The sequence below is a fragment of the Solea senegalensis genome, linkage group LG8 (genome assembly GCF_019176455.1).
Source record: "Solea senegalensis isolate Sse05_10M linkage group LG8, IFAPA_SoseM_1, whole genome shotgun sequence".
Lineage (NCBI taxonomy): Eukaryota > Metazoa > Chordata > Actinopteri > Pleuronectiformes > Soleidae > Solea > Solea senegalensis.
In genome coordinates, this window is record NC_058028.1 from 23,579,665 (window position 1) to 23,606,364 (window position 26,700).

At 40.6% G+C, this 26,700-nt stretch overlaps 1 protein-coding gene across 1 annotated transcript; it reads right to left on the minus strand.

Annotated features, from left to right (window-relative positions):
* Positions 1 to 341: 341 nt before the first annotated feature.
* On the minus strand, positions 342 to 26,697 carry sars2 (seryl-tRNA synthetase 2, mitochondrial). Its single transcript, XM_044031826.1, has 16 exons — positions 26,059 to 26,697; positions 23,117 to 23,212; positions 22,919 to 22,948; positions 22,691 to 22,831; positions 13,837 to 13,891; positions 13,681 to 13,744; positions 12,267 to 12,372; positions 12,137 to 12,184; positions 11,911 to 12,019; positions 11,099 to 11,144; positions 10,919 to 11,006; positions 8,288 to 8,400; positions 8,051 to 8,144; positions 3,017 to 3,109; positions 2,871 to 2,936; positions 342 to 1,116 (listed from the first exon to the last, which is right to left on the minus strand). Exons 1-16 carry the CDS (start codon positions 26,317 to 26,319, stop codon positions 910 to 912), a joined length of 1,617 nt encoding a protein of 538 aa, XP_043887761.1. The 5' UTR covers positions 26,320 to 26,697; the 3' UTR covers positions 342 to 909.
* Between the last annotated feature and the right edge of the window lie 3 nt (positions 26,698 to 26,700).

Sequence of the window (26,700 nt, forward strand, 5' to 3'; positions counted from 1 at the left end):
CGATTTAAGTGTAGATTTGACATAGATTCTTGACTTAAGTGTAGGTTTGACATAGATTCTTGACTTAAGTGTAGAGGGTTGACTTAAGTGTAGCTAGAGGACAGGTTTCCGACACAGATCCTCTCCAGGTTACTCTGTATGTTCGGTTTTGAAGATAGGATGAGAGTAGGGTAAGTGCAGACCCTGAGACACCAAGTTCTTGAAGGGAGGACGTAAGGATCTGGTGGTTAACTGTGTCAAACACTGCAGAAAGGTCCAAGAGGATGAGCACAGAGGAGAGAGTCCTATGAGATACCCACAAAGTCCAAATGCCTATAAGTCAACTATAAGTGACAACCTGGAAGTTTTGGGGGCCTCAATAAGACCTTTAATTTTGGACATGTACATAATTATGGACTACAGTTTGAAGTGCTGGTTAATTAATTTTGTACATCAATCATTGAAATAGCTGCTATTGTAACAGCGATGACTTTGGAACACTCTTGTAAAATATGTCATAATTACATATTTTGGACAGATAAGTGTTGCTGTGCATCTATAGAGTTCTCTTGTGTTGCAGGCACTGTGATAATCTGTTATAACGTGCAGATATTTCACCTTCTATTGTCAGACAAAACATACTCTGGCCACCTCAGTGTCTGCAATCCTGTTCAAACTCACATCCATCAATTATCAAGAGAAAGTAGCCCAGACTACAGATAAGCAAGCTGACAGAGGGACACATGGAGGATGGAGTGTTGTTACCACGGAGATCATTATTTTGCATTTTTAAACAGTATACCTGAAAAAAATGTCAAGCAAAGGGAAAAAAAATTGGACTTTAGAGTGTAAGTGACTATGAGCCGTTAGAGTCATTTGGAAATCACATTCAAGCTTCCATTCAATTCATCTGAAGAACAGTAGAGATGATTAACAATGTGTACACTTTTTGTCCAGAAAGCCTGCGTTTGTGGGTGTTTGATGTTGAGCTCTCTGGTCTGGTCTGATCTGGTCTGGTCTGCGTGGTCGACTGTGCTGGTTGGGTCCCATGTATTTCAGTGCAGTGTGTGACGGCTTCTCGATCACGTTTAGACCTAAATATGGCTGCAGAGCTTTTGGGACACGCACCGCCCCATCCTGAGGACAAAGGCAGAAGGAAAAATAATGCTCTGTTATTGTTAATGTGAACATTTATAAAAGCAAACTCCACTGTGAACATTTTTAATTCCTGGCCTTTTTAATCAGGATTTGTAGAATGCACCAGAGGTGTGGACTTGAGTCACATGACATACTCGAGTCCTGATTTTGATGACTTAAGACTGGACTTGACAAAATGTAAAGAGACTTTAACACCAGTGACTCGTGACTTCTCTTTGACTTCCCCACAAACCAAATAATAAAAAGTATGTCATTAAGGAACGCATATGTGTGTGTTCACACACACACATTGTTGGCACAACATCCGTTCAAATTAGATCTACATTGTTTTGATCTGACAGCATCCATCCAATCAAATTGCAGGACAACCAATGAAGAGGAACTGTCAAACAACACGGCAGTTACAAAAAACCATACCAAACATAGTTTTGTTCAGGTCTAAAAACTACAAGGTCAAAAAAAACATACGGGTCTAAGATCACAGACGGACATGTTCAACAAAGAATGGAAAGTTATGAAGGAAAGCGAACATTTAGTGGCTAAGTAACCTGTAGAAGCCAAATTGATATTTGTGTTAAGTTTTTGTTTTCTTTCCTTGTGTGAGTGTGTGGCTTAGTGAATGTTTGTGAGTGTAAGAGCTCTTGGCCAACGAGGTGTCTACCCCCACCTACAGGAGGACTGGGAGACCAAAGGTGGAGCCTCAAAGGGGAAGAAGCCCTTAAAAGACCTGAGGTCACAGCAGCTGGGCGTGGCTGAGAGGGCAAACAATTCTTTGACCGTGTTGAAGCCCATGTGAATCTGTGTTAAGCCATATGAAACCAGACTTTAAGTTTATTTTATTTTGTACTTCTACTTTGTACCAATAAATCGCTAGAAGAGCAACTAGATCAACTTTCATCTCATTCATTCTTCATCTGCACACGTCAAAATCACACCAACTCAGTCACCAGTAGCAGCTCAAAGGCAAAGGACAAAAAGGGTGGAACAGCTGTTACATAACCTGTGTAGTTAATATGAGGCTGTAAACCCACTGTTAACGTTACACTGCAGGTTCATGCATCATAAGTGAGTTTTTAAGTGGGGTTGTATGAGGTACTCATACATAACACAGTGCGCTGAAGAGAGTGAATTAACGAGCGATATAACCTCAGTTTCGTGACAAAAAGGACCACTCCAGCACTCCAGCACTACAGCTAAGTCACTACCTTGACATAGCAGAGGGACAGAACGAGCTCTGATGCTCCAGTGGAGCAGGTTTTCAGCCATGTTGGCATCCTACTGCATCCCCACACACATTTCTTTTTCCTCGCACCAGTGACAGACATATGATGTCTGGTCCACCACTCACGATATTTCATTTAAAATATTAAATATTGAAATATTCAGAAATATTGTCATCCTTTTTAAACATAAATGTACACAAAACTAAAAAGAAGTGTTTTGAATGTATTAGAAGCCCTTCACCCTCCAACATTAAGTCAGATTTATTGAACTAGTCCATGACAGCTCCTCAAACACCACATTACACCAACAGAAACCTGAGAAATGCTGTTTAACGTCTGACGTCCTTTGTCTGGGGCTCTGTGGAGTAGCAGCTGCTCTGGGTTCACCCAGGCTGATCTTTCTCACTTCCGACCAGGACGTTCACCTCCCTCCCTAACCAAACCTTTACATTGAATGGTTTTTGCTGCTTTATAGACAAAAATACTGCAGCCTGAAGCTCAACGTCTTACTTTGGTCTGATGAGTCTCCAGGATGGCGATGATCATTCGTGGGATGGCACATGCTGTAGCATTTACCTACAAGTGAAAAGGATTCACAAACACGTTATAATAATAATAATGATAATAATAAACTGCAGTGACATGTGAGGTCTTACTGTGTGAGCGTACTGCAGGCTGCCGTCCTCACGCTCATACAGGATGTTGAGGCGTCTGCTCTGGTAGTCTGTGCAGTTAGACCCACTGGAAATCTGACATGGACACAAGTGACACAGCTCATGTTTGACAGGTATCTGACTTACATGAACACATGAACACGGCTCATTTTTGACAGGTATCTGACTTAGATGAACACATGAACAACGGGTATCTGACTTAGATGAAACACTTGGATGAACACATGAACTCATTTTTGACAGGTATCTGACTTAGATGAACACATGAACACGGCTCCTTTTTGACAGGTATCTGACTTGGATGAACACATGAACATGTTTGACAGGGTATCTGACTTAGATGAACACGCTCACATGAACTCCTTTTGACAGGTATCTGATGAACATGAACATTTTGACGGGTATCTGACTTGGATGAACACACAGGGTATCTGACTTAGATGAACACGGGCTCCTTTTGACATCTGGATGATTCCTTTGACTATCTGACTTAGATGAACACTGAACACTTAGATGAACCACAGGTGATGACACGGCTCCTTTTGACAGGGACCTGACTATCTGACTTGATGAACACATGAACTACGGGTATCTGACTTGGATGAACACATGAACACTGGATGAACTCCTTTTGACGGGTATCTGACTTGGATGAACATGAACATGCTCATTTGACAGGTATCTGATGAACACCTCATTTTGACCGCGGACTTTAGATGACACATGAACCGCTCCTTTTGACAGGTATCTGACTTAAATGAACACATGAACACGGCTCATTTTTGACAGGTATCTGACTTAGATGAACACATGAACACGCTCCTTTTGACAGGCATCTGACTTAGATGAACACATTCCTTTTGACAGGCATCTGACTTAGATGAACACACGGTTCCTTTGACAGGTATCTGACTTAGATGAACACATGAACGGCTCATTTTGACAGGTATCGGACTTAGATGAACACGGCTCCTTTTTGACAGGTATCTGACTTAGATGAACACATGAACACAGCTCATTTTTGACAGGTATCTGACTTGGATGAACACATGAACACGGCTCCTTTTTGACAGGTATCTGACTTAGATGAACACGCTCCTTTTGACAGGTTTTGATATCTGACTTAGATGAACACATGAACACGCTCATTTTGACAGGTATCTGACTTAGATGAACACATGAACATGGCTAATTTTGACGGGTATCTGACTTGATGAACACATCTCAGATATGACTTAGATGAACACATGAACACTCATTTTGACAGGTATCGGACTAGATGAACATATGAACCACTATCTGACGCTCCTTTTGACGGGTATCTGACTTAGATGAACACATGAACAGCTCCTTTTTGACAGGTATCTGACTTAGATGAACACGGTTCCTTTTTGACAGGTATCTGACTTAGATGAACACATTCGACGGTATCTGACTGAACACATGAACGCTCCTTTTGACAGGTATCTGACTTTGATGAACACATGAACACGGCTCATGTTTGACAGGTATCTGACTTAGATGGAACGTTCCTTTTGACGGGTATCTGACTTAGATGAACACATGAACACTCCTTTTGACGGGTATCTGACTTAGATGAACACATGAACAGACAGGTATCTGACTTATATGAACACATGAACACGCTCATTTTGACTATCTTTGAACACATGAACATTATCTGACTTGATGAACAGATCATGTTTTACAGGTATCTGACTTGATATGATGAACACATGAACTCCTTTTGACGGTATCTGACTTGGATGAACACTTATCTGACTTGGATGAACACATGAACACGGCTCGCAGGTATCTGACTTGATGACACATGAACACGCTCCTTTTTGACAGGTATCTGACTTGGATGAACACATGAACACGGCTCATGTTTGACGGGTATCTGACGATGAACACATGAACACGCTCCTTTTGACGGGTATCTGACTTAGATGAACACATGAACATCATTTTGACAGGTATCTGACTTGGATGAACACGAACACTCATGACAGGTATAGATGAACACATGAACCGCGGCTCCTTTTGACAGGTATCTGACTTAAATGAACGGCTCATTTTGACAGGTATCTGACTTAGATGAACAGGCATCTGACTTAGATGAACACGGTTCCTTTGACAGGTATCTGACTTAGATGAACACATGAACCGGCTCATTTTGACAGGTATCGGACTTAGATGAACATGAACACAGCTCATTTTGACAGGTATCTGACTTAGATGAACACATGAACGGCTCCTTTTGACAGGTATCGGACTTAGATGAACAAGGCTTTTTGACAGGTATCTGACTTAGATGAACACATGAACAAGGCTCCTTTTGACAGGTATCTGACAAATGAACACATTCATTTTGACAGGTATCTGACTTAGATGAACACATGAACACGGCTCCTTTTTGACAGGTATCTGACTTGATGAACGGCTCATTTTGACAGGTATCTGACTTGATGAACCTCCTTGACATCTGACTTAGATGAACACGCTCGACAGGTATCTGACTTAGATGAACACAGCTCATTTTGACAGGTATCTGACTTAGATAAACACAGCTCGACAGGTATCTGACTTAGATGAACACGGCTCCTTTTGACAGGTATCTGATGAACACATGAACACGCTCATTTTGACAGGTATCTTAGATGAACACATGAACATTTTTGAGGTATCTGACTTGGATGACACATCTCATGTTTGACAGGTATATGACTTAGATGAACACATGAACACGACATCGGACATAGATGAACATATGAACACGGGTATCTGGACACTTAGATGAACACATGAACACGCTCATTTTCTCTGACTTAGATGAACACTTCCTTTTGACAGGTATCTGACATTTTGATGACTTAGATGAACACATGAAACACATGAACTCATTTTGACAGGTATCTGACTTAGATGAACACACAGGTATCTGACTTATGAACACATTCATTTTGACAGGTATCTGACTTAGATGAACACATGAACACTCCTTTTGACAGGTATCTAACTTAGATGAACACATGAACTCATTTTTGACAGGTATCTGACTTAGATGAACACATGAACACTCCTTTTGACAGGTATCTAACTTAGATGAACACACTCATTTTGACAGGTATCTGACTTACAGATGAAGATGAACACATGAACACGGCTCATTTTTGACAGGTATCTGACTTAGATGAACATGAACTTTTTGACAGGTATCTAACTTAGATGAACACATGAACGGCTCATTTTGACAGGTATCTGACTTAGATGAACTTCCTTTTGACAGGTATCTGACTTAGATGACATGAACACGCTCATTTTTGACAGGTATCTGACTTAGATGAACACATGAACACAGCTCATTTTGACAGGTATCTGACTTGGATGAACACAGCTCATTTTGACAGGTATCTGACTTAGATGAACACATGAACACGACTATCTGACTTGGATGAACACAGCTGACAGGTATCTGACTTAGATGAACACGAACATTTTGACAGGTATCTAACTTAGATGAACACTGCTCATTTTGACAGGTATCTGACTTAGATGAACACATGAACAGACAGGTATCTGATTGGATGAACACATAACACAGCTCATCATGTTTGACAGGTATCTGACAGATGAACACAGCTCATTTTGACAGGTATCTGACTTAGATGAATGAACACAGCTCATTTTGATATCTGACTTAGACATGAACACAGCTCATTTTTGACAGGTATCTGACTTAGATGAACACATAAACACGGCTCATTTTTGACAGGTATCTGACTTAGATGAACACATGAACACAGCTCATTGTTGCTCACAGCTCATGAGATGGCTGTACAATAGTTTTACAGTATGTTTAGGACAGAAGTCTGTAGGCCAGTGCTGGATAAAAACAGACACTTCCTGTGGCACTGATGTCAAACCTGTGGTTGTTTATCTTATATATACGATCATGGGTTGTTGTAGGATGAGGATGTTAGAGATTCGACTAAAACACTCTCTCAAGCAGACTGCAGCGCTTGATCCTGATGCTTGACTTGTAACATATAAAGTCTGGTGTCAGTGGAGTCATCTCACCACCATGTTGTTATTTAAAGAAGGAAATTCATAGATTGCTTAAAGAGTATCTTAGCTTCAAATGTTTCTTTATGTTGCTTGAGTGATTTGATATATTCTATTGTATATTGTCATATTTTTACTACTTCTCATGCCTCCTTCCATCTTGACATCTCCATTCAAACAATTAAACACTATTATAGCCGTCTACTCGACAGACATGTTCCTGCCATGGATAAAACTGTCAAAGCTATAATGCTTTTTCTTGGACACCTGTTACAGTTTAGAGAAAGTGGAGGAGAAAGAGTTATATGTTGAAACTGAGTGACCTCTGCACACCGGTGGTACAAAGTTGATGTAATCTCACGTGATGTGGGCGGTAACAAAGATTTAGCATATAAACAACGTGGCAACACTCTGAAAACAGTGGTAGATAGAGACGCTCTGACCTCAGATCTCCTACACAGAGGGACTTATTATTAGGTAATACTTTCTAAGTAGCTTTCTTTTTCTTTCATTTTTTATTCATTATTTTTTTGCATGTTTTTGCAAGAAAGACAACAAAGATTTTGTTTATTTTTCTTCATATTTGACCACTAAAGAAAGGTCACTGGTCGGCCCCCTGAGGTAAGCATATATGGCACCATCACCGTGGCAACATGACTGACATATTAGGGATGACTCCTAGAGTAGCAGACTCAGGGTCAAGCTTTCAGATATACTGTAAAACTGATACTGATAAGTTCAGATGTATGACTTCACCTACGGTACTAGGTGAAGTCAATACTCAAAAAAATGGATGGATTGGGAACATTCCACACACATATGATCATCATGATCTGCTAGTCAACACATGCTGTATTTAAAGTGGTTCATTTGATCAAATGATGATCTAAACATGTGTAATCTACAGTACAGTACACAGCAGTGATGTGATAATGTGATGAGGCTAACCTCTCCAAAGCTGTTCCTCCCTGGCATCCAGGCTTCAATGTCATACTTCCTGTGAGCAGGAGGACCCAGTTCCTGTGTGGGCATGTCCAGCACTCTAAAAGAAAACACATACACACACTATAGCTCAGAATAAAACTTATATAATGAAAACTAATATTTAAAATGTTTTGTAAGACCAAATGGATGTATGCAGGTGACAGTGTGTGTGTGTGTGTGTGTGTGTGTGAGTGTTGTGACCTGTAGTGCAGCTCCAGAGCAGAGAACATCCCTTTCTGCAATGACACAAACTCGTCTAGCAGCTGAGCGCTCTCCTCGCCTGTCTCATCTGCAGTCACTCCAAACATCTCTACCTAAACACACAACACACACAACGCACACAACACACACAACACTCATTAGCACATTTATAGTCATTCCTTTTTTCTTCTTTTAAACATATGTATATCTATACATGTATATCTATATATAGTTGAAACCAGAAGTTTACATACACTATATAAAAAGACACATATGCTTTTTTTCTCACTGTCTGACATAAAATCAGACAATCACTTATCCTGTCTTAGGTCTGTTTTAGGATTACCAAAATTATTTTCTTTTCTTCTCTATTAGCTAAATGTCAGACTAATGAGAGAAGAATTTTTTTAGACAAGTTATTATTACTTTCTTCAAAGTCAGAAGTTTACATACACTAAGATTATTATGCATTTAAACAATTTGGGAAAGCCCAAATGAAGATGTCATGTCTTTGGAAGCTTCTGTTTTTTGACTTTTTTGGTTTATTGACAACATTTGAGTTAATTAGAGGGGCACAGGCACACCTGAAACACACTGCTTCTTTGTGTAACATCATGGGAAAGTCAAAAGAAATCAGACAAGATATCACAAAGAGAATTGTGGACTTGCACAAGTCCACAAATTGGAAGTGGACAGGTCTTAAGAACATGCAAAACAGCATTCATCAGGTCGCTTTTTCTCGTGTTTCACGTACATGCACGAAAGTTGGTACACATGTTAAGCATGTCAGGACGGTCCAAAAACTCCGCACTGGCGCCACTGTAAGTTCTACAGGAAGGCCGCCATCTTGAGTTGTATTTTTGGCAATTTTGGCCATTTCGCACCAATGGTATTTGAACGAACTTGTACTAGAGCTTTCATGGGATCACCTTCAATGAGGTCACTGTGGACCAGTTGAGGAGCACAAATCCTCAAAGGGTTTCTAATAAGTATCATGGTTTTCAAGATGGGACGGCAAAGTTGGTGAAAATTCAGAATTTCTCGCAACACACAACAAAACTCTTAGAACTTTGCGATGGAAGGTCCCATCTTAACCAAACTTGTGGCGATCGATGATTGGCCCTTGCTGAAGATACCAATGCAAAATCTGTCAAGTTTGTAAACATCGCCTCCTGGTGGTGGCAGAAAAAAAAAAAAGGTTTCTTTACGAATTTGGGAATAACTTTTACAGATTATCGTATCCAACTCAAAATTTTAAAAACACTCTAAACACAAGGTAGTTAATGCGTGCTCAACATGATGGCGTATCGTTATATGATGTTACCATGTTGCCATGGTAACGATGCAAAGTCGGATTTTTGCAAACAAAAACAAACTGCTACAACTTCGCGAATCCTGGGGTCCGATCTGAACCAAACTTGCTAGGATTGATGATAGTCCAGCCCCGAAGACATCTGTATGAAAATATTCACTTTCAAAAACAGCGCGCCCTGTTGACAGCAGACAATATGACCTCTGGTATTTGAATGAACTTGTCCCAGAGCTTTTTTGCAATCACCTTCAAACTTGGTGATGTCACTGTGAACAAGTTGAGGAGCTTAAGTCATCAACAGTTTTTTAAAATGTCACATGGTGTACGAGATAGGGGGCGCCAAAGTTGGCGATAATTCATATTTTTGACAAAAGACAGCAAAACTGTAATTGAAATTTTAATTTATCGTGCGTTTAATTGATTTATTGATTATCGGCCCAGGCTTACTATTAACTTAACCGTACATTGTCCGATCTGCACGAAACTTGATATGTGAGACAAGGGAACTTCCCTGAACACGTTTACGGACACGCCTTTCACCCAACAAGAAGTCGGCCGTCTTAAACAGGAAGTGCCCTCTAACTTTGTGCAGGGACGCTGCTGAAAATAACTACGACTGAAAAGAACTAGTACCGCAAGCGGTGAATGAACGGGAGATGAGCTAGAGGCGCACGTGGCGACGTGGGCACACAGAGACTTGCGAGTCCTCAAGCTCGAACCCGTCCTTTATGTGGACTTTGATAACACGTTTGAATTATGAGTAAAAGATTTCCAGTTGTCAGTAAAAGCAGCAGATCAGAGGTTAGGGTTGAGCCACTTTTCATATTCAAGAGATTCAGTTGTGTGGCACAATAAAGTGTGTGAACAAAACTGTTTTGATGTCAAAAAGTGGGCTTGTGGCACAAAATTTGAGCACAGGTGCAGGGTAAGTTCCTGGACTTCTCCTCTCTCACCTCATTAAGCGTGGAGGTTAAACACCAACCTGTTTGAGCTTATATACAGTACACAGTATACAGCCGCACGCACACTTGCCCCTGGCTCCAAATTGTAGCTCAGAGATAGTTTTATGTTGGTGTATAAAACAAATGTAAAATTATCTATTTTATCGATTTTAACACAATCCTCAAGAAACTTCAGACTAAATTCAGTGTGAGTGAAAAACATTTTATGGATATAAATGTCTAACCACCTTACCAATGGGGTTCTTACAGACAGACCCTGATGTCTCCCTCCTAAATATTTGTTATTCCTAGCAGCACAGGGTGTTGTTACTGACCCCAGTTTCATTAAATTCATGCATTTGTTTGTATCTTTCAGACCTTGTTGAAGTGATGAACTCTGTAGAGACCCCACGCCTCTCTGCCGGTGTCGGTCTCTGCTCTGTAGCAGGTGCTACTGCACACCGTTCTGCAGGGGTGGGAACACATGTCAGCTGACCTCAGATGTAATCTCATTTAAACATTATCTGCTGCAAACTTTGATTGACAGGTGGTCCTCACCTGACAGGCAAGTCCCTCCAGTTTACTGCATGATCCATGAAATAGCCTGAGGAGGAGACACAGTCATGAGGTTACTTCTTAGGACAAATTGATGTCTCAGGTTCTCGTTTCCAGTTGGCTGCAGCATGTCTCTTCTCTTTTTACTCAAAACATGATTTATTCAAATAACTCGTCAATTTATCAGGTCCAGGTAAAACATTATTGTTATTCATTAATCCAGTGTTTACCGCCTTATCCTTGACAAGAGTGTCCAATTAACTCCACTTTTAAATCACTTCCATTTACTTAAACTTACTTTTCTGTCAATGGCTTTAATTCTGTTTAAATAGTCTCTCTTCTTTAGTATAAGAACATTTGTCATTTTAAACAGGAGAAACATTAAAAAGCCAAAGCTGGAATCAGAACTTTTGTTGGTTTACATACTGTGATATTCTTTCATGAAAAAAATATTACACATATTACAATCATTATTATATAAAGTACTGATTTACATCAGCTAAATACACATTAAAGCAAAACATGCATAATAAAGAAGGAACTCTTTACAATCTCTTTAAAAACAGTGGGACACAACCAGAATGTAAGGGATAGTTCCAGTTTGTGGTTATGAGGCACGACACAGAAACATGGAAAACTGATTTTGGCCACGACATAAAAGACTAGAAACTGAAGTTTACGTACATTTGTTTTACAAAATGTAAAATCACAGCACATGAGCTGCTCATTAGTACTAATAGACAACCATATTGGTTACGTAATGTTACAAATAAATGAAAATCGCATTGCAATCACAGCACAGGCACCATATTCACCTGCTATCCCAACCTCCCCAGTCCCAGCCAGATTGAGGTCTGGGAAGCGAGCAGGGTCCAGGGAGTAGACCTGTGAACGGTGAGCATTCGGCTGCATCCCACAACCCTCCTGGACACAATGACAAATCCAAGCAAGAACAAGGCATGATGGGACTGTTTGTAGCTTGAAGATACATTTTAGTTTTGCACACATTACAACTCTGTGTGTTGGAGATGTTGTACTCACAAACACTGCCCCCTTCAGCATGTCAGGAACAACCATGGGGATGAAGCCCTGCAATCAACACACAAGGCATATGTATAGGTTTACAAAATACGTTGAACTTTATTTCCAAATGTTCTAAACATGAGCTTACCTGTTGCTGCAGTGTGTCGAGGGCAAAGTTTTGGAGCGCAGTCTGAAGCCTGGCTCCTGCTCCCCTCAAATAGTATGACCTGTGACCTGAGACGTGAGCTAAATGCCTGCCGGAGACAACACAAACAAACTATACAAATCATGCATGTCAAAGATCATTTGCACGAACAAATAGTGCATAGACCATACTACAACGGGAAGAGTACCTGACACTAGGAATGTACCCATACCACAATTATTCAAATTTAAGTCCTTGCCGATACCAAATACTTAATAATGCAATTACAGCCAAAACAAGGTTGGAAACAAATTTTATTTGTCTCACTTTGACTGTGAACAAAATACAATATTGAATACTATTGCTGTCATTTAAACATTTACAGTCTCCACTCCAAAGTATTGGAAGAGTGAGGCCAATTATTTTATTTTTGCTATAAAACGATTCGGTAGAGATCAGTATTTCAGCTTTGATTTCCATTTACATCGAGATATGTTTGTAATGGAACACAGCATTTTACTTTTAGGTGAGAAAAACTATACTTTTGCTCACCTACTGTAAAAGTTTAGATTTCCTGCATTTTCATCAGAAGAAGAGGAAGGATGCCAGTTTCAAAAGGTAGACGTGAATTAGATTTAAATGAATACTTGTTAACGAGAGGTAGATCAAACTCGAAGTTGTGTGTGTAGGTGTGTGTGTCTTGTCCCGGTCAGCCGGCTAACAGCTGTTTGCTACATAAGGTGTTTGTGTGTTTGGAGAAAGCATGTGCCTCTCTGCTCCTCGTCAGCACAGTTATGTATGTTCATTAGCGGACATTGGAGCGTTTTCATGTAAACACTGTCATAAACAAAACAATGAAGTTATTGAAGATGCATTGAACTATTATTTATTCATTTAAATGAAGTTCTCACGTCTTTGAAATTAATGTTGAATAGGTCAAGTTTACATTGTCCATAATAATGCTGTTTTTTTACTTTACCACACCTGGTTAATAATACATATATGGTTAATATGTATCACGAAAATGTGTGTAAATATATATACAGCATATTTGTGTGTATGTACAAAAACACAATAATATAAAGTGCACAAATACAGTGACGCCCCTGTTCCACCCACAGATGAAGCTCTCTTCCTGAAGAACAAGAGTAAATGCAGCAGCAAAAGAAGAAGGAAAATCAAATGTTTGTAAGTCGACTGCCATCACTCACCATTCTAGCCCCACTTACTCAAATTGAATGGCAAATCCTTTACTGTGTCATGCTCTGCTTTACTTATCTTAAAGTACTTTGTGAAACACCATAAGTGGTACTGGGTGCAGGATTGGAGGAGTTTTATGCAAAAACAAGGGCAGCATTAGACTCAATTGGACTTGTTGCATTCCTATGCTGCCAACAATAACCACAGTCATCCTCACCTCTGCCTGATGAGACCCAGCTCCTCCCCCAGCTGTACATGGCCCCTGGGCTTGAAGTCAAACTCTACAACAAACAGTAAGAGGTTTTTAAATGTAAATTGTGTCATGAAACCCTTTCATCCAAAGCTCCATCACAGCACAGATCACATCAATCACCTGGTCTCCGTCCCACCAGTTCCACCACCCTTGCCTGGCTCTCATCTCCAACTGGCTAATAAAAGAAAAAGAAACTTTAAAGGTGACATAGAATGCTTGTATCACACATATATGTTAGTTATGGAGGTCTACTTACATATATTAACTTGTTTTCATGGTCACACATATATGTTAGTTATGGAGGTCTACTTACATATATTAACTTGTTTTCACGGTCACACATATATGTTAGTTATGGAGGTCTACTTACATATATTAACTTGTTTTCATGGTCACACATATATATGTTAGTTATGGAGGTCTACTTACATATATTAACTTGTTTTCATGGTCACATATATGTTATTTATGGAGGTCTACTTACATATATTAACTTGTTTTCACGGTCACACATATATGTTAGTTATGGAGGTCTACTTACATATATTAACTTGTTTTCATGGTCACACATATATATGTTAGTTATGGAGGTCTACTTACATATATTAACTTGTTTTCATGGTCACATATATGTTAGTTATGGAGGTCTACTTAGATATATTAACTTGTTTTCATGATTAAAAACCTTCTAATCGCTGCAAACGAGCCGATCAAAATATCTCCTCACTGACGCACTCGTCAGCCGTGCTGTTTCAGACCAAAACCACACCCCTAGAATGTGGACTGTGTTGTGATTGGCCAGCCAACGAGAGCTTTCCTACTGTCCTGTGATTGGCCAGGTACCTGGAAGTGACGTAATAGATAGGCCAGCTCTCTGATACACAGCTCCCCCTCTGGCACGGTGGATGCTCTGCATCTCAGCAGCTACAACAAGAGTAGTTCTTCTTCTTCTGCGGTTGAATGTACGCAACCGGATGTGCCCGGACTAGTGCCCGCACCAGGAGGCACTTCGGTGGTGAGAGGAGTGGTGAGGATTTTTGATGATGACATCCAATTAAGGAAGTGCCGATCCGCTTCGCAGAGCCCAGGAAAACAATACAACACTATTTTCTCAGCAGTGGCTGAACCGTTTGTTCTGAAACTTTAGGGTTTCATAAACGAGGTCATGACGCAGATACACACACAAACGCAGTGTTAATTGGAGCTTCCGGTCTATGTGGGCTTTAATTAAACTTTTATTCATTCATCATCATACAAGTTAGTTTGAAGTGTGGTTGAGTGAGGTACTGACACATGGGTAATGTTCTGATTATCAGCCTCTTCAATGGTCAAATCCTTTCAAATCTGATCATTACAGATCAGATTTCAAGCTCATTTAGCCTGCTTGAGTAAAATGTCAGGTCAGCATAAGTCCGGTGTGCACAAGACAAGACAAGACAAGACAAGACAAGAGATGCAGAAGGCAGGGAATTCCAAAAGTATTTGACATATTCCACATCCCAAATTAGATGGGACTGGACAATATATAGCAGCTCAAAACAGGCCTTATTTTGCCTACCATGCTTGCTTGAAGGAGAAAAAGTCAGCAAGTGCACTAAATTCCACAGATGGGATGAAAATATCCTATATAAAACATAGAAAACTTAATGAGAGATTTCTGAACATGAAAGAAACCGTGCACACAAACAGTGTTATTAGAAATGGCAGAACCTACAGCTTTCTGTCCTCTAGTCTTCTGAAATTGACAACAGCAATTGACAGTGACTGTTGGATGCAACACTGAACTTAGCCTTCAGTAATCTGCCATTCATGGGGCAGCGCAAATACAATACCGATGGGAAACCTTACAGAGAGTTTTGGGTTGTTCTCTGTCTGTCACACGATGGCGTGCACAGACAGAGGCCATGCACTCAGTGGCAAAGCATTTGCTTGGTGTGATCCAGGTATTAGACATTTATCACTACAGATAACCTCACCAGTGAAGCCAAAACTGAGGCACAAGGCCTTAAGACCTACTTTAAGTTCTTTAATGCCATTTTGCTCCTCATATTTTGGGTCAAGGTGTTACAATACATACAGTTGAAACAAGAAGTTTACGTACACTATATAAAAAGACAAATATGCTTCTTTTCTCACTGTCTGACATGAAATCAGACAATCACTTTTCCTGTTTTAGGTCAGTTAGGATTACCAAGACTATTTCTATTTGCTAAATGCCAGAATAGTGAGAGAAGGTTTTTTTAGACAATTTTTTTTTACTTTCTTCAAAGTCAGAACACTAACATACACTAATATTATTATGCCTTTAAACAATTTGGGAAAGCCCAAATGAATATGTCATGTCTTTGGAAGCTTCTGATAGGTTTATTGACAACATTTGAGTTAATTAGAGACACACCTGTGGATGTATTTTAAGGCACACCTGAAACACACTGCTTCTTTGTGTAACACCCGCCCGGTCAAACTACTTCTCCCAAATAATACACTCCAATGCATCAAACCCACGTACCCTGTTTACCACCTTCGCACAGCTCACCAAACCCAAGGACAATATCACCTCCTTTTTTCACTCCAAATCCAAACCATCCACACCACACTTCATACCTCTGTCTCAGCTCACCCCCCTCCAGAATTCGCCCTCATTATGACCCATCACTGTTTGTCCTCATTTGCTCCCTTATCTCCCACAGACACTACCAAACTCTTCTCAGACATGAAGCTAAAAACCTGCCATCCCATCCCAGCTCCCCTCCTGAAAGCCTGCATCCCCACTCTCACACCACTCATCACCACCATCATAAACTCCTCCCTCAGCTCTGGTATTGTTCCTCCCACTCTCAAACTAGCCACCACCACACCCCTTCTGTAAAAACCTGGCCTGGACCCTGACAACCTGGACAACTTCAGACCCATCTCCAACCTCCCACTCAAAAATACTGGAACACGCCATCATTTCACAGCTCCAGCAATATCTCCTCAACTCCCAACTGTTTGAAACATTCCAATCCGGTTTTTGCCCCCATCACAGTGCAGAAACAGCCCTCCTTAAAGTCACCAACGACCTCCTCCTTTCCGCCGACTCTGGTTCACTCTCCATCCTCCTCAACCTCAGTGCAGCATTTGACACCATCGACCACAGCATCCTCCTCCACCGTCTCCAAACCATCGGCATCTCTGGCACAGCATTCTCTTGGTTCTCCTCCTACCTCTCCGACCGCCATCGCTACGTTTCCATAAACAACTTCAAATCAAATACCGTCCCTGTCTCCACTGGTGTTCCCCAGGTTTGGTGCTTGGCCCCGTTCTCTTCATCATCTACATGCTTCCCCTTGGTCATATCATCCGTCATCATGGACTTCTTTTCACTCATCCTCACCGAACCCAAATCTCTCCTTCCATTGGCCCAGAACATCTCCCTCACCATCGACGGCCAGTCAGTCACTCCCTCCCCCTCCGGCGTTACCCTGGACTCCACCCTCTCATTCAAACCCCACATAAACCATATAACCAAAACATAATTTTTCCACCTCCGCAATATAGCCCGTCATCGTCCCTCCCTTTCACAAGCCACTGCAGAAATTCTCATCCACGCCTTCATTACCTCCAGACTCGACTACTGCAATAGCCTCCTTTACGGTCTCCCCTCCTCTCACCTTCAAAAACTACAATATATCCAGAACTCTGCTGCCCGTCTGCTCACCCACACCCGCTCCAGTGACCACATCACCCCATCTTCAAAAAACTCCACTGGGTCCCTGTTCCATACCGCATACAATACAAGGTTAACCTCATCACTTACAAGTCCCTCCATAACCTGGCCCCCTCATATCTCACCAACCTCCTCCAACTACACTGTCCCACCCACCGCCTCAGATCCGCAGACTCCAACCTGTGTGCTGTGGAAATTCAGAGATATGCTACAGGACCGCATCAGCGCATCATGCTCAAAGCTATCTGTGAAATAAGAATGACCTCACAGACTCACTTGAAGACAAAATTAGCATTTGAAGACGGTGTTGGACCTCTGGACCTACTCTAGAGACCTGTGTGTCCTGCTGCTTACTTTGCTTTCTCTGCTTGTGGCTGAAGATGAGCAGGCCTTCAGTAAAACGAAGACAATAAAAAAAAACGACTTGTACTCTAGCATTTCCCAGGAGTGGTTGAATGGTTTGGCAGTGCATAGAGCACCAACTTACTAAGAAACTAGACTTTAAAGAGGAACTAAACCCTTGGTCTGTGGCTAAATGACATAATGACATAAAAGTTACTGCACAGAAATGAATATTCTATGAATCAATGATGCAAAGGCCGATTGCTCTGTAGTTCATTCATACAGCTGTCTTTAATTAGCAACCTATCAGCCAATCAGAAAATAGCATTCACTGTTGCTGGGCAGAATGGACGCACTGCGCTCTGGTTAGCACAGATCCACCAATTTAAACTCTGCTTAAACAGCTGGAGAGCTGGTTTTTTGGGGGTTCTTCTTGCACGGAAATACACTGAAAATGTTGTAAACACAACAAACGCACACTGCTGTGTCTCTTGGGGTGTGGCTAGAGGAGTGATGAAAGCCTGTTAAGAGCCAGCTAATATAAACATTCAAATGTAATGGGAGGTGTTTATTCAGAGAAGGCAGGACATACACCCAATACTTTACACAAAATAAGAAATGGACCTGGATCAATGAATAATATTACTAGATAACCATATATACTGGTTTGAACCTGAAAAAAGTGGTTTAGGGGTTTAGTTACTCTTTAAAGACATTATAAAAGATTTTGCCACAAGGAAAGTTCACCGCATGGCATTTGGAGTTCAAATGTGAACATGTCACACCCGCAGTAGCCTAAAATCCAAACTATTTGGGGGCACTTTGGGAAAAGTCACCTAGGAACTGTTCTGAGGGAAAATCAAATATCTTAATAAAGAGAGTATGGAGCAGAGAGGAGGAGAGCATGGGGATAGACTAGAGAGAAGAGGGAAGGAGAAAAGAGGAGGAGGAGACAGAATACTGTACCAACCCTGTTTGTAAATGGTAAATATTCATATTTGTCAGGATCCTGCGGGTTACCAGGAAAATGTCTTATAATATTTAACGGAGGAGTCTGATGTATTTAGTGACAGCACCGCTGATCGTGAGCATCACAAACCCTGCCACTGACTGAAAGACATTTTAATTAACTGATTCTAATGATTCTGTACACTGAAAACAACTGTCACTAGTTTCTGTATGCCGCGTGAAAAACGAAGTCACAGCAGTTTCATGCATCCGTGCAGTGATGACGCCACCCACGTTGAGTAGGTACTATTTTTGTAGTGGAAAACCAACCTAAACCGTGCTGAGGCGAAGTGGGACCATAGGTGGAAAAAAGGCTATAATGTACTTCATTTCTATAACCCTTAATTGTGATTAATTAGAAGTTTAATTAAAGGTAAAGTGATAAGCCTTCCGTCTAAGAGGGAGTTAGCTTACCACTGAAGCAGCTCAAATTTAGCCTACCACGTCAATGCAAAGCACCCAGTCGCAAGTGCAGCCACAGCTAACGTTAGCAGTAGGGTTGCCAACTGTCCTGTATTAGCCGGGACGTCCCGTATATTGGGCCTAATATATTTGTCCCCTATGTGCCCTCTTTTGTCCCGTTTATTGACTGCTACGCTGATCCAACCACTGAATGATACATCGACAGCAGCAGTGCTGATCACGACATCAACGACACCGGTCATCATCCAATCACAGTGTGATGATGACAGGTGCTGTCCCACCTCGCGTCGGGAGACAAGGTGGCGCTATGAGTCCCGCATCAGTCGCACATGATGCAAGTTAGCATGCAGGTACCTGTGCATCACGGCAACGACAGTCCCCTGAGAGCGGGTGCTTTCACCGGCTGGACTGACAGTCATGAGCTAAGATCTAAAACAGTTTCTATATACTCTTGAATTTATATTTATATTTCTCTTGAATATTGTTCACAAATTTGTCTAAATCTGTGTTAGTGAGCCCGAGATAATCCATCCCACCTCACAGGTGTGGCATATCAAGATGCTGATTAGACAGCATGAATATTGCAGAAGAGTGCCTTAGGCTGGCCACAATAAAAGGCCACTCTGAAATGTGCAGTTTTATCACACAGCACAATCCACAGAGGTTGCAAGTTTTGAGGGAGCATGTAATTGGCATGCTGACTGCAGGAACATTGCCCGTGAATTGAAGGTTCATTTCTCTACCATAAGCCCTCTCCAAAGGTTTCAGACAATTTGGCAGTACATCCAACCAGCCTCACAACCGCAGACCACGTGTAACGACACCAGCCCAGGACCTCCACATCCAGCATGTTGACCTCCAAGATGGTCTGAGAGCAGCCACCCAGACAGCTGCCGCAACAGTCACTTGGCATGACCAAAGAATTTCTGCACAAACTGTCAGAAACCGTCTCAGGGAAGCTCATCTACATGCTCATCGTCCTCATCGGAGTCTCAACCTGACCGCAGTTCGTTGTCGTAACTGACTTGAGTGGGCACATTCGATGGCGTTTGGAACATTGGAGAGGTGTTGTTCTCTTTAAGGATGAATCCTGGTTTTCAGTGTTCAGGACAGATGGCAGACAGTGTTTGTGACGTCGTGTGGGTGAGCAGTTTGCTGATGGCAATGTGGTAGATGGAGTGGCCCATGGTGGTGGTAGGTTTATGGTATGGAACACAAGTGCACTTTATTGACGGTATTTAGAAAGCATAGAGATACGGTGACGAGATCCTGAGGCCAATTGTTGTGTCATTCATCCACGACCATCACTTCATGTTGCAACATGATAATGCACGGCCTCATGTTGCAAGGTTCTGTACACAATTCCTGGAAGCTGAAAACATCCCAGTTCTTGCATGGCCAGCATACTCACCGGAGATGTCACCCACTGAGCATGTTTGGGATGCTCTGGATCAAAGGATACGACAGCGTGTTCCACTTCCTGCCAATAAACAGCAACTTCACACAGCCACTGAAGAGGAGTGGATCAACATTCCACAGGCCACAATCAACAACCTGATCAACTCTATGTGAAGGAGATGTGTTGCACTGTGCGACTGTGGTCACACCTACGGATGGGAATCGAGAACCGGTTCTTCTTCAGTACCGGTGCGCAGTCAATCGATTCCTCGATTGACTTGTTGCAAATGTGTCATTATGTCACCATTTGAATTTGAAATATGTTGATGATGTCATCAGTAAACCTCACCGGCACAGAGGGGAAGCTGTGTATCTCAGAGCTGGCCTATCTATTACGTCACTTCCAGGTACCTGGCTAATGACAGGACAGTGGGAAAGCTCTCGTTGGCTGGCCAATCACAACACAGTTCACGTTCTGGGGGTGTGATTTTGGTCTGAAACAGCGCGGCTGACGAGAGCGTCAGTGAGGAGGTATTTTGATCGGCTCGTTTGCAGCGATTAGGAGGTTTTTAATCATGAAAACAAGTTAATATATGTAAGTAGACCTCCATAACGAACATATATGTGACCATGAAAACAAGTTAATATATGTAAGTAGACCTCCATAACTAAGATATATATGTGACCATGAAAACAAGTTAATATATGTAAGTAGACCTCCATAACTAAGATATATATGTGACCATGAAAACAAGTTAATATATGTAAGTAGACCTCCATAACTAACATATATGTGACCATGAAAACAAGTTAATATATGTAAGTAGACCTCCATAACATATATATGTGACCATGAAACAAGTTAATATATGTAAGTAGACCTTCATAACTAACATATATACCATGAAAACAAGTTATGTAAGTAGACCTCCATAACTAACATATATATGTGACCATGAAAACAAGTTAATATATGTAAGTAGACCTCCATAACTAATATATATGTGACCATGAAAACAAGTTAATATATGTAAGTAGACCTCCATAACTAACATATATGTGACCATGAAAACAAGTTAATATATGTAAGTAGACCTCCATAACTAACATATATGTGACCATGAAAACAAGTTAATATATGTAAGTAGACCTCATAACTAACATATATGTGACCATGAAAACAAGTTAATATATGTAAGTAGACCTCCATAACTAACATATATGTGACCATGAAAACAAGTTAATATATGTAAGTAGACCTCCATAACTAACATATATGTGACCATGAAAACAAGTTAATATAAGTAAGTAGACCTCCATAACTAACATATATGTGACCATGAAAACAAGTTAATATATGTAAGTAGACCTCCATAACTCACATATATATGTGTGTCACACTTTGAATTTAAATATACTTTTTCTACATTCATTCCATGATTTTATATAAACAAATGTGTGTTACTTCAGGGTTATTTTCGCGATTCATCGTCTTTAATCGATTGACAGCCCAAATACACATACATATACATAATATACATACATAAACATACGGAGTCACAGACGAGACACAGACTGTGGATGTTCAGTTGAATAGGTGCTGTTTCACCGTGTACTCACATCTTGTTGGAAGGCCACAGTCTTTGCATGCGTCATCGCAAGTTTCGCAACATCCTGAACCAAAAATGATTTTTTTGGCCATTTTCGGGTGAAAATTTTGATAGTGTGTGTGTGTGTGTGTGTGTGTGCGCGCGCGCCTGTCTGTATGCGTCACTCTCTCTGAATAAAACGTGCCAAACTGAGAGCACGTTCTGATCCGACCCGGGGCGAGATCTCCGAACCGGAGTTAATTACATCCACTCTACTCCCGGGGTCTGTGTAATACAACTTCATCTTCAAAAATCAAATTATCCCTTTAAAGTCTAAAATATAATATGTTTGGCCGACTAGTGGCAAAGATAAAGCAGCTCACATATTTTTAAGATTTTGTGGACTTGTGTCAGGACCTCATACAGCCACATTTCAAAACATCTCAAGTATCACTTAAACTAACAGACAAATGCTTTGGACAGAGTGTGTGAAAAGTGTACTAACCACGTCAGGGTGTGTGGTGTTTGGCAGCCTGAGCGCTTGAATGTAATGCTCCTGATCCAGCTCAGTCTCTTTAGCACAGAGCTGATTGAGCCTGTTGCGGATCTCTCGACCCTCCTGTAGAGCACGGGTGTACTCTGAGAGCTGTAGAATAAAAAAGGAATCTGATGAATGTAATTTACCTCTGACATTAGAGATTTGCTGGAATGGAAATCTGCAGCTGGAACTTACATTGGCCAGAATTTTCTTGTCATAGTTGTTCTGTGAGGAAATGAGAAAATGATTAAACAAACCTAAAGCAAGAAGATGGAGATTTATGGGGATGATTCATGAGTCTTCATCAATTAACATTAAAAACAACTGACACAAAAAGCCTCTTGTAGAAAGTGTAAGGTTGTGAACAGCACTGATGTAAAAACCTTTACTGACCACTAGTGTTCTGACCGAGTCACTGATGCGTTTCTTCAGGTTCTCCAACTCAGAGATTTCTGTCCTCAGTGCCTGAAGTTCCTGCCACACACATACCTATAGTGTGGACACCCACACACATACACAGAGTGAGATGACAGAATCATTTTAAAAAGTTGCCATGAGACAAAAAAAAACCAATAAAAACAAGTAATTCAGTTCAAATGACTAACGTTTCCTTGTCTTATCCTTGTTTTGTTTATCAACTGTATACATGTCATTTATAACATTTAAAAGACATGACAATCAACATTATTCATTGATTATGTAATTAATCGTCAACTATTTTAATAACTGATCAATTGGTTTGAGTGTTTTTGAATAATTAATACATGCTGATTTTTCAGCTTGTCAAAAGTGAATATTTTCGGGTTTCAACAAACTATATTTTAGAATGTTTCTCCAGCTCCAGATGTGCCCAATCAGAGATTGAAGAGATGTTCCCCCGACCAAACCTACCCCTTCTGTAATGTTGTTGTTTTCTGTAATGTTGTTGTTTTCTGAAATGTTGCGTTTTCTGTAATGTTGTTGTGTTTTCAGTAATGTTGTTGTTGTTTTCTGAAATGTTGTGTTTTCTGTAATGTTGTTGTGTTTTCAGTAATGCTGTTGTGTTTTCTGTAATGTTGTTGTTGATTTCTGTAATGTTGATTTCTGTAATGTTGTTTTCTGTAATGTTGTTTTCTGTAATGTTGTTGTGTTTTCTGTAATGTTGTTAATTTCTGTAATGTTGTTTTCTGTAATGTTGTGTTGTTTTCTGTAATGTTGTTGTGTTTTGTGTAATGTTGTGTTTTGTCTAATGTTGTTTTGTCTAATGTTGTTTTGTCTAATGTTGTTTTGTCTAATGTTGTTGTGTTTTGTGTAATGTTGCTGTGTTTTGTGTAATGTTGCTGTGTTTTGTGTAATGTTGCTGTGTTTTGTGTAATGTTGTTTATTTATTTTTTTATTTGAATTAGGACAATGCATATTCATCGACATGTCAGCATAGAGCAACAACGTAAGTATGCTGGAGTTAGCACAATAGCTAATTTTCATCCGTTGTCCTAAGGCAGGTTAGTACAGTAGACGTTCAACAGGACATGATACAAAAGAATACATAAATCACAAGACATTACACGTTACAAGTAAACCATAGACAAGTTACATGTAGGTTAAGATTAAAACTTTGGGGCTCAAGACAAAGAAAAAAAAAAAAGTGAATAATCTGACTGTAAGTGCATGTTTGGTTAGTTTTCAACAATTGTTTCAGTGCAATTTTAAACTTTGAATAGGTGTCACAATTTCTGATATGGGCTGGTAGCCTGTTCCATGACTGTGTGCCTCTGATAGACCCCATCATTTGGCCAAATTTAGTCCTGTGCCTTTGTACGTTGCAGTCCCCTCTGGTCAATGCTCCGGTGTTTATTCGACTGCTATTTTTTTTTTACTTATAAAATCCATCAAGGGAGGGGGAGCAAGTTGTTGTGTAATGTTGTTTTGTGTAATGTTGTTGTGTTTTGTGAAATGTTGTTTTTTTCTGTAATGTTGTTGTGTTTTTTGTAATGTTGTGTTTTGTAAAATGCTGTTGTGTTTTCTTTAATGTTGTTGTGTTTTTTGTAATGTTGTGTTTTTTAAAATGCTGTTGTGTTTTCTTTAATGTTGTTGTGTTTTTTGTAATGTTGTGTTTTGTAAATGTTGTGTTTTGTAAATGTTGTTGTGTTTTGCCCTTTAGGGCCACCGTAGCTGTAAACTAATTACAATCTTTAAATTTTACATCCAGAAATGAATAACTAAGAAATTAGGTTCTGCCTCATTCGGTTTAAATTGTGGTCCCCATGATGACTAATGGAAATGAAAAGGTTTATGTCAGAAAAGGTCCTGAATGGGTTACAAATATACACCCACACAGTTTTGATTACCTATTCATTCTTCGATTAATTTGAACAGCTGTAACAATGCGTTACCACTAACCAGTTGATACCTAACATGAACCTAACCACAATCTAAATCTTTAAATGTAACTAGTTTCTCAGACATGACGCCCTTCCGAGGACTGGGACCCATTTCAGAAAGCAGGTTCAACAAACTCTGAATTAAAACCTTAACTCTAGGTTGACCATCTCTGAGCTGTGAAACTCTGAGTTTTGGGTTCCAGAGCAGCTGATGTCTACAGTACCAGAGAGTGTCCACAGTGATGATGAGCCTACAGTGACACACAGTAACATAATCACAGTGGTGTCCACATCCATGATATATTCATCATAAAAGCGCTTATATCAAGTCCTTGCTAATGAAGTAACCACGGTGCGACCATGGGGGAGCCAGGGGGGTCTCAGCCCCCCTTAATGAGACATGAGCTCCCCTGGAAACACAATATGTGAGATTTTAGGGGGGCTGTCTCTAAAATATTGTTATTGATTAATGTGATTCAGATGTGATGTGTGTGTGGAGGTTGGATATGTGGCGATATGTGCTGACTTAAGGCAAGTAGAGGTACATACTTGTAATAATGGATGTGTTGAGTTGAGTAGCTACTTTTTTGTCGTGGAGATGCAACCGAAACCGTGTTGTGCCGTGCCGAGGCGAGTAGATTCCTCGCTCTGAGGCACGCACAAGCGTCCGTCCCGCATGAATGAGGAAATGAGACGGTGTGTCGGGCAGCTGCCAGCGAGCAGGTTAGGTTTACGGAGTATGTTGCCAGGGTAACTGACTAACAGTTAAACTGAACTGGCTTTGTGAAACCGAAAAACCAGAGTTTCCCTCATCTCAGGGTTAACTAACTCGGTGTTTCCACAAAACCTACTTTCTGAAACGGGCCCCGGGTTTTGGTCGTGTTGGGTACTGGTCCTGACAAGGTCAGTGTTTATGGCAAAATGAATAAATAAATAACGTTAAGAGGTAACAAATACAGCTATGTACACACTTACAATCTTGTCGACATCGTCTGCGCACAGGTCCCCCTTCCTGTTCTCCACATTAGCTCTGACTTTGTCAGTGTGCTCACACACAGCTCTCATGTCCAGCTCGGGTTTGTCGCTGTAACCTTCACGGACATGTTCGTATAAACTGCTCCGGGCTCCGTGACAGTAGCGCTGCAGTTTCATCAACACACTGCTCCTCCACAGCGTCTTCAACACAGAGTGACCGGTGTTTCTCACAGTCACAACCATGCTGATCAACGTCGCCATGTTTGTCTTGTGGTTCGTGTTGCATTTGCGTGGTGTAGGAATAATTCGACTGTTAAGAAGTGCGGAGTCGTTCACACACTTCCATCACGTACATTGAGTTGAACGATAGCAAATTCGATTACTACAGACAATTTGAAATTCTTAGCCTATATATATATATACATATATATATATATATATGATTTATTGTGTCCAATGAAATCAAGGCGCAGTTTCTACCTGTACAAGGCATTCGTGTTTCCTTGAATGCAACACGAATGCGGAAATAATGAATTCATTAAAATACAGACAAAACTAAACAAAGCATGGTCAATACATCGTTTTGACATATTATTTCAAATATTCAGAATACATTATTTTTTACAGCAGTAAATAATAGAG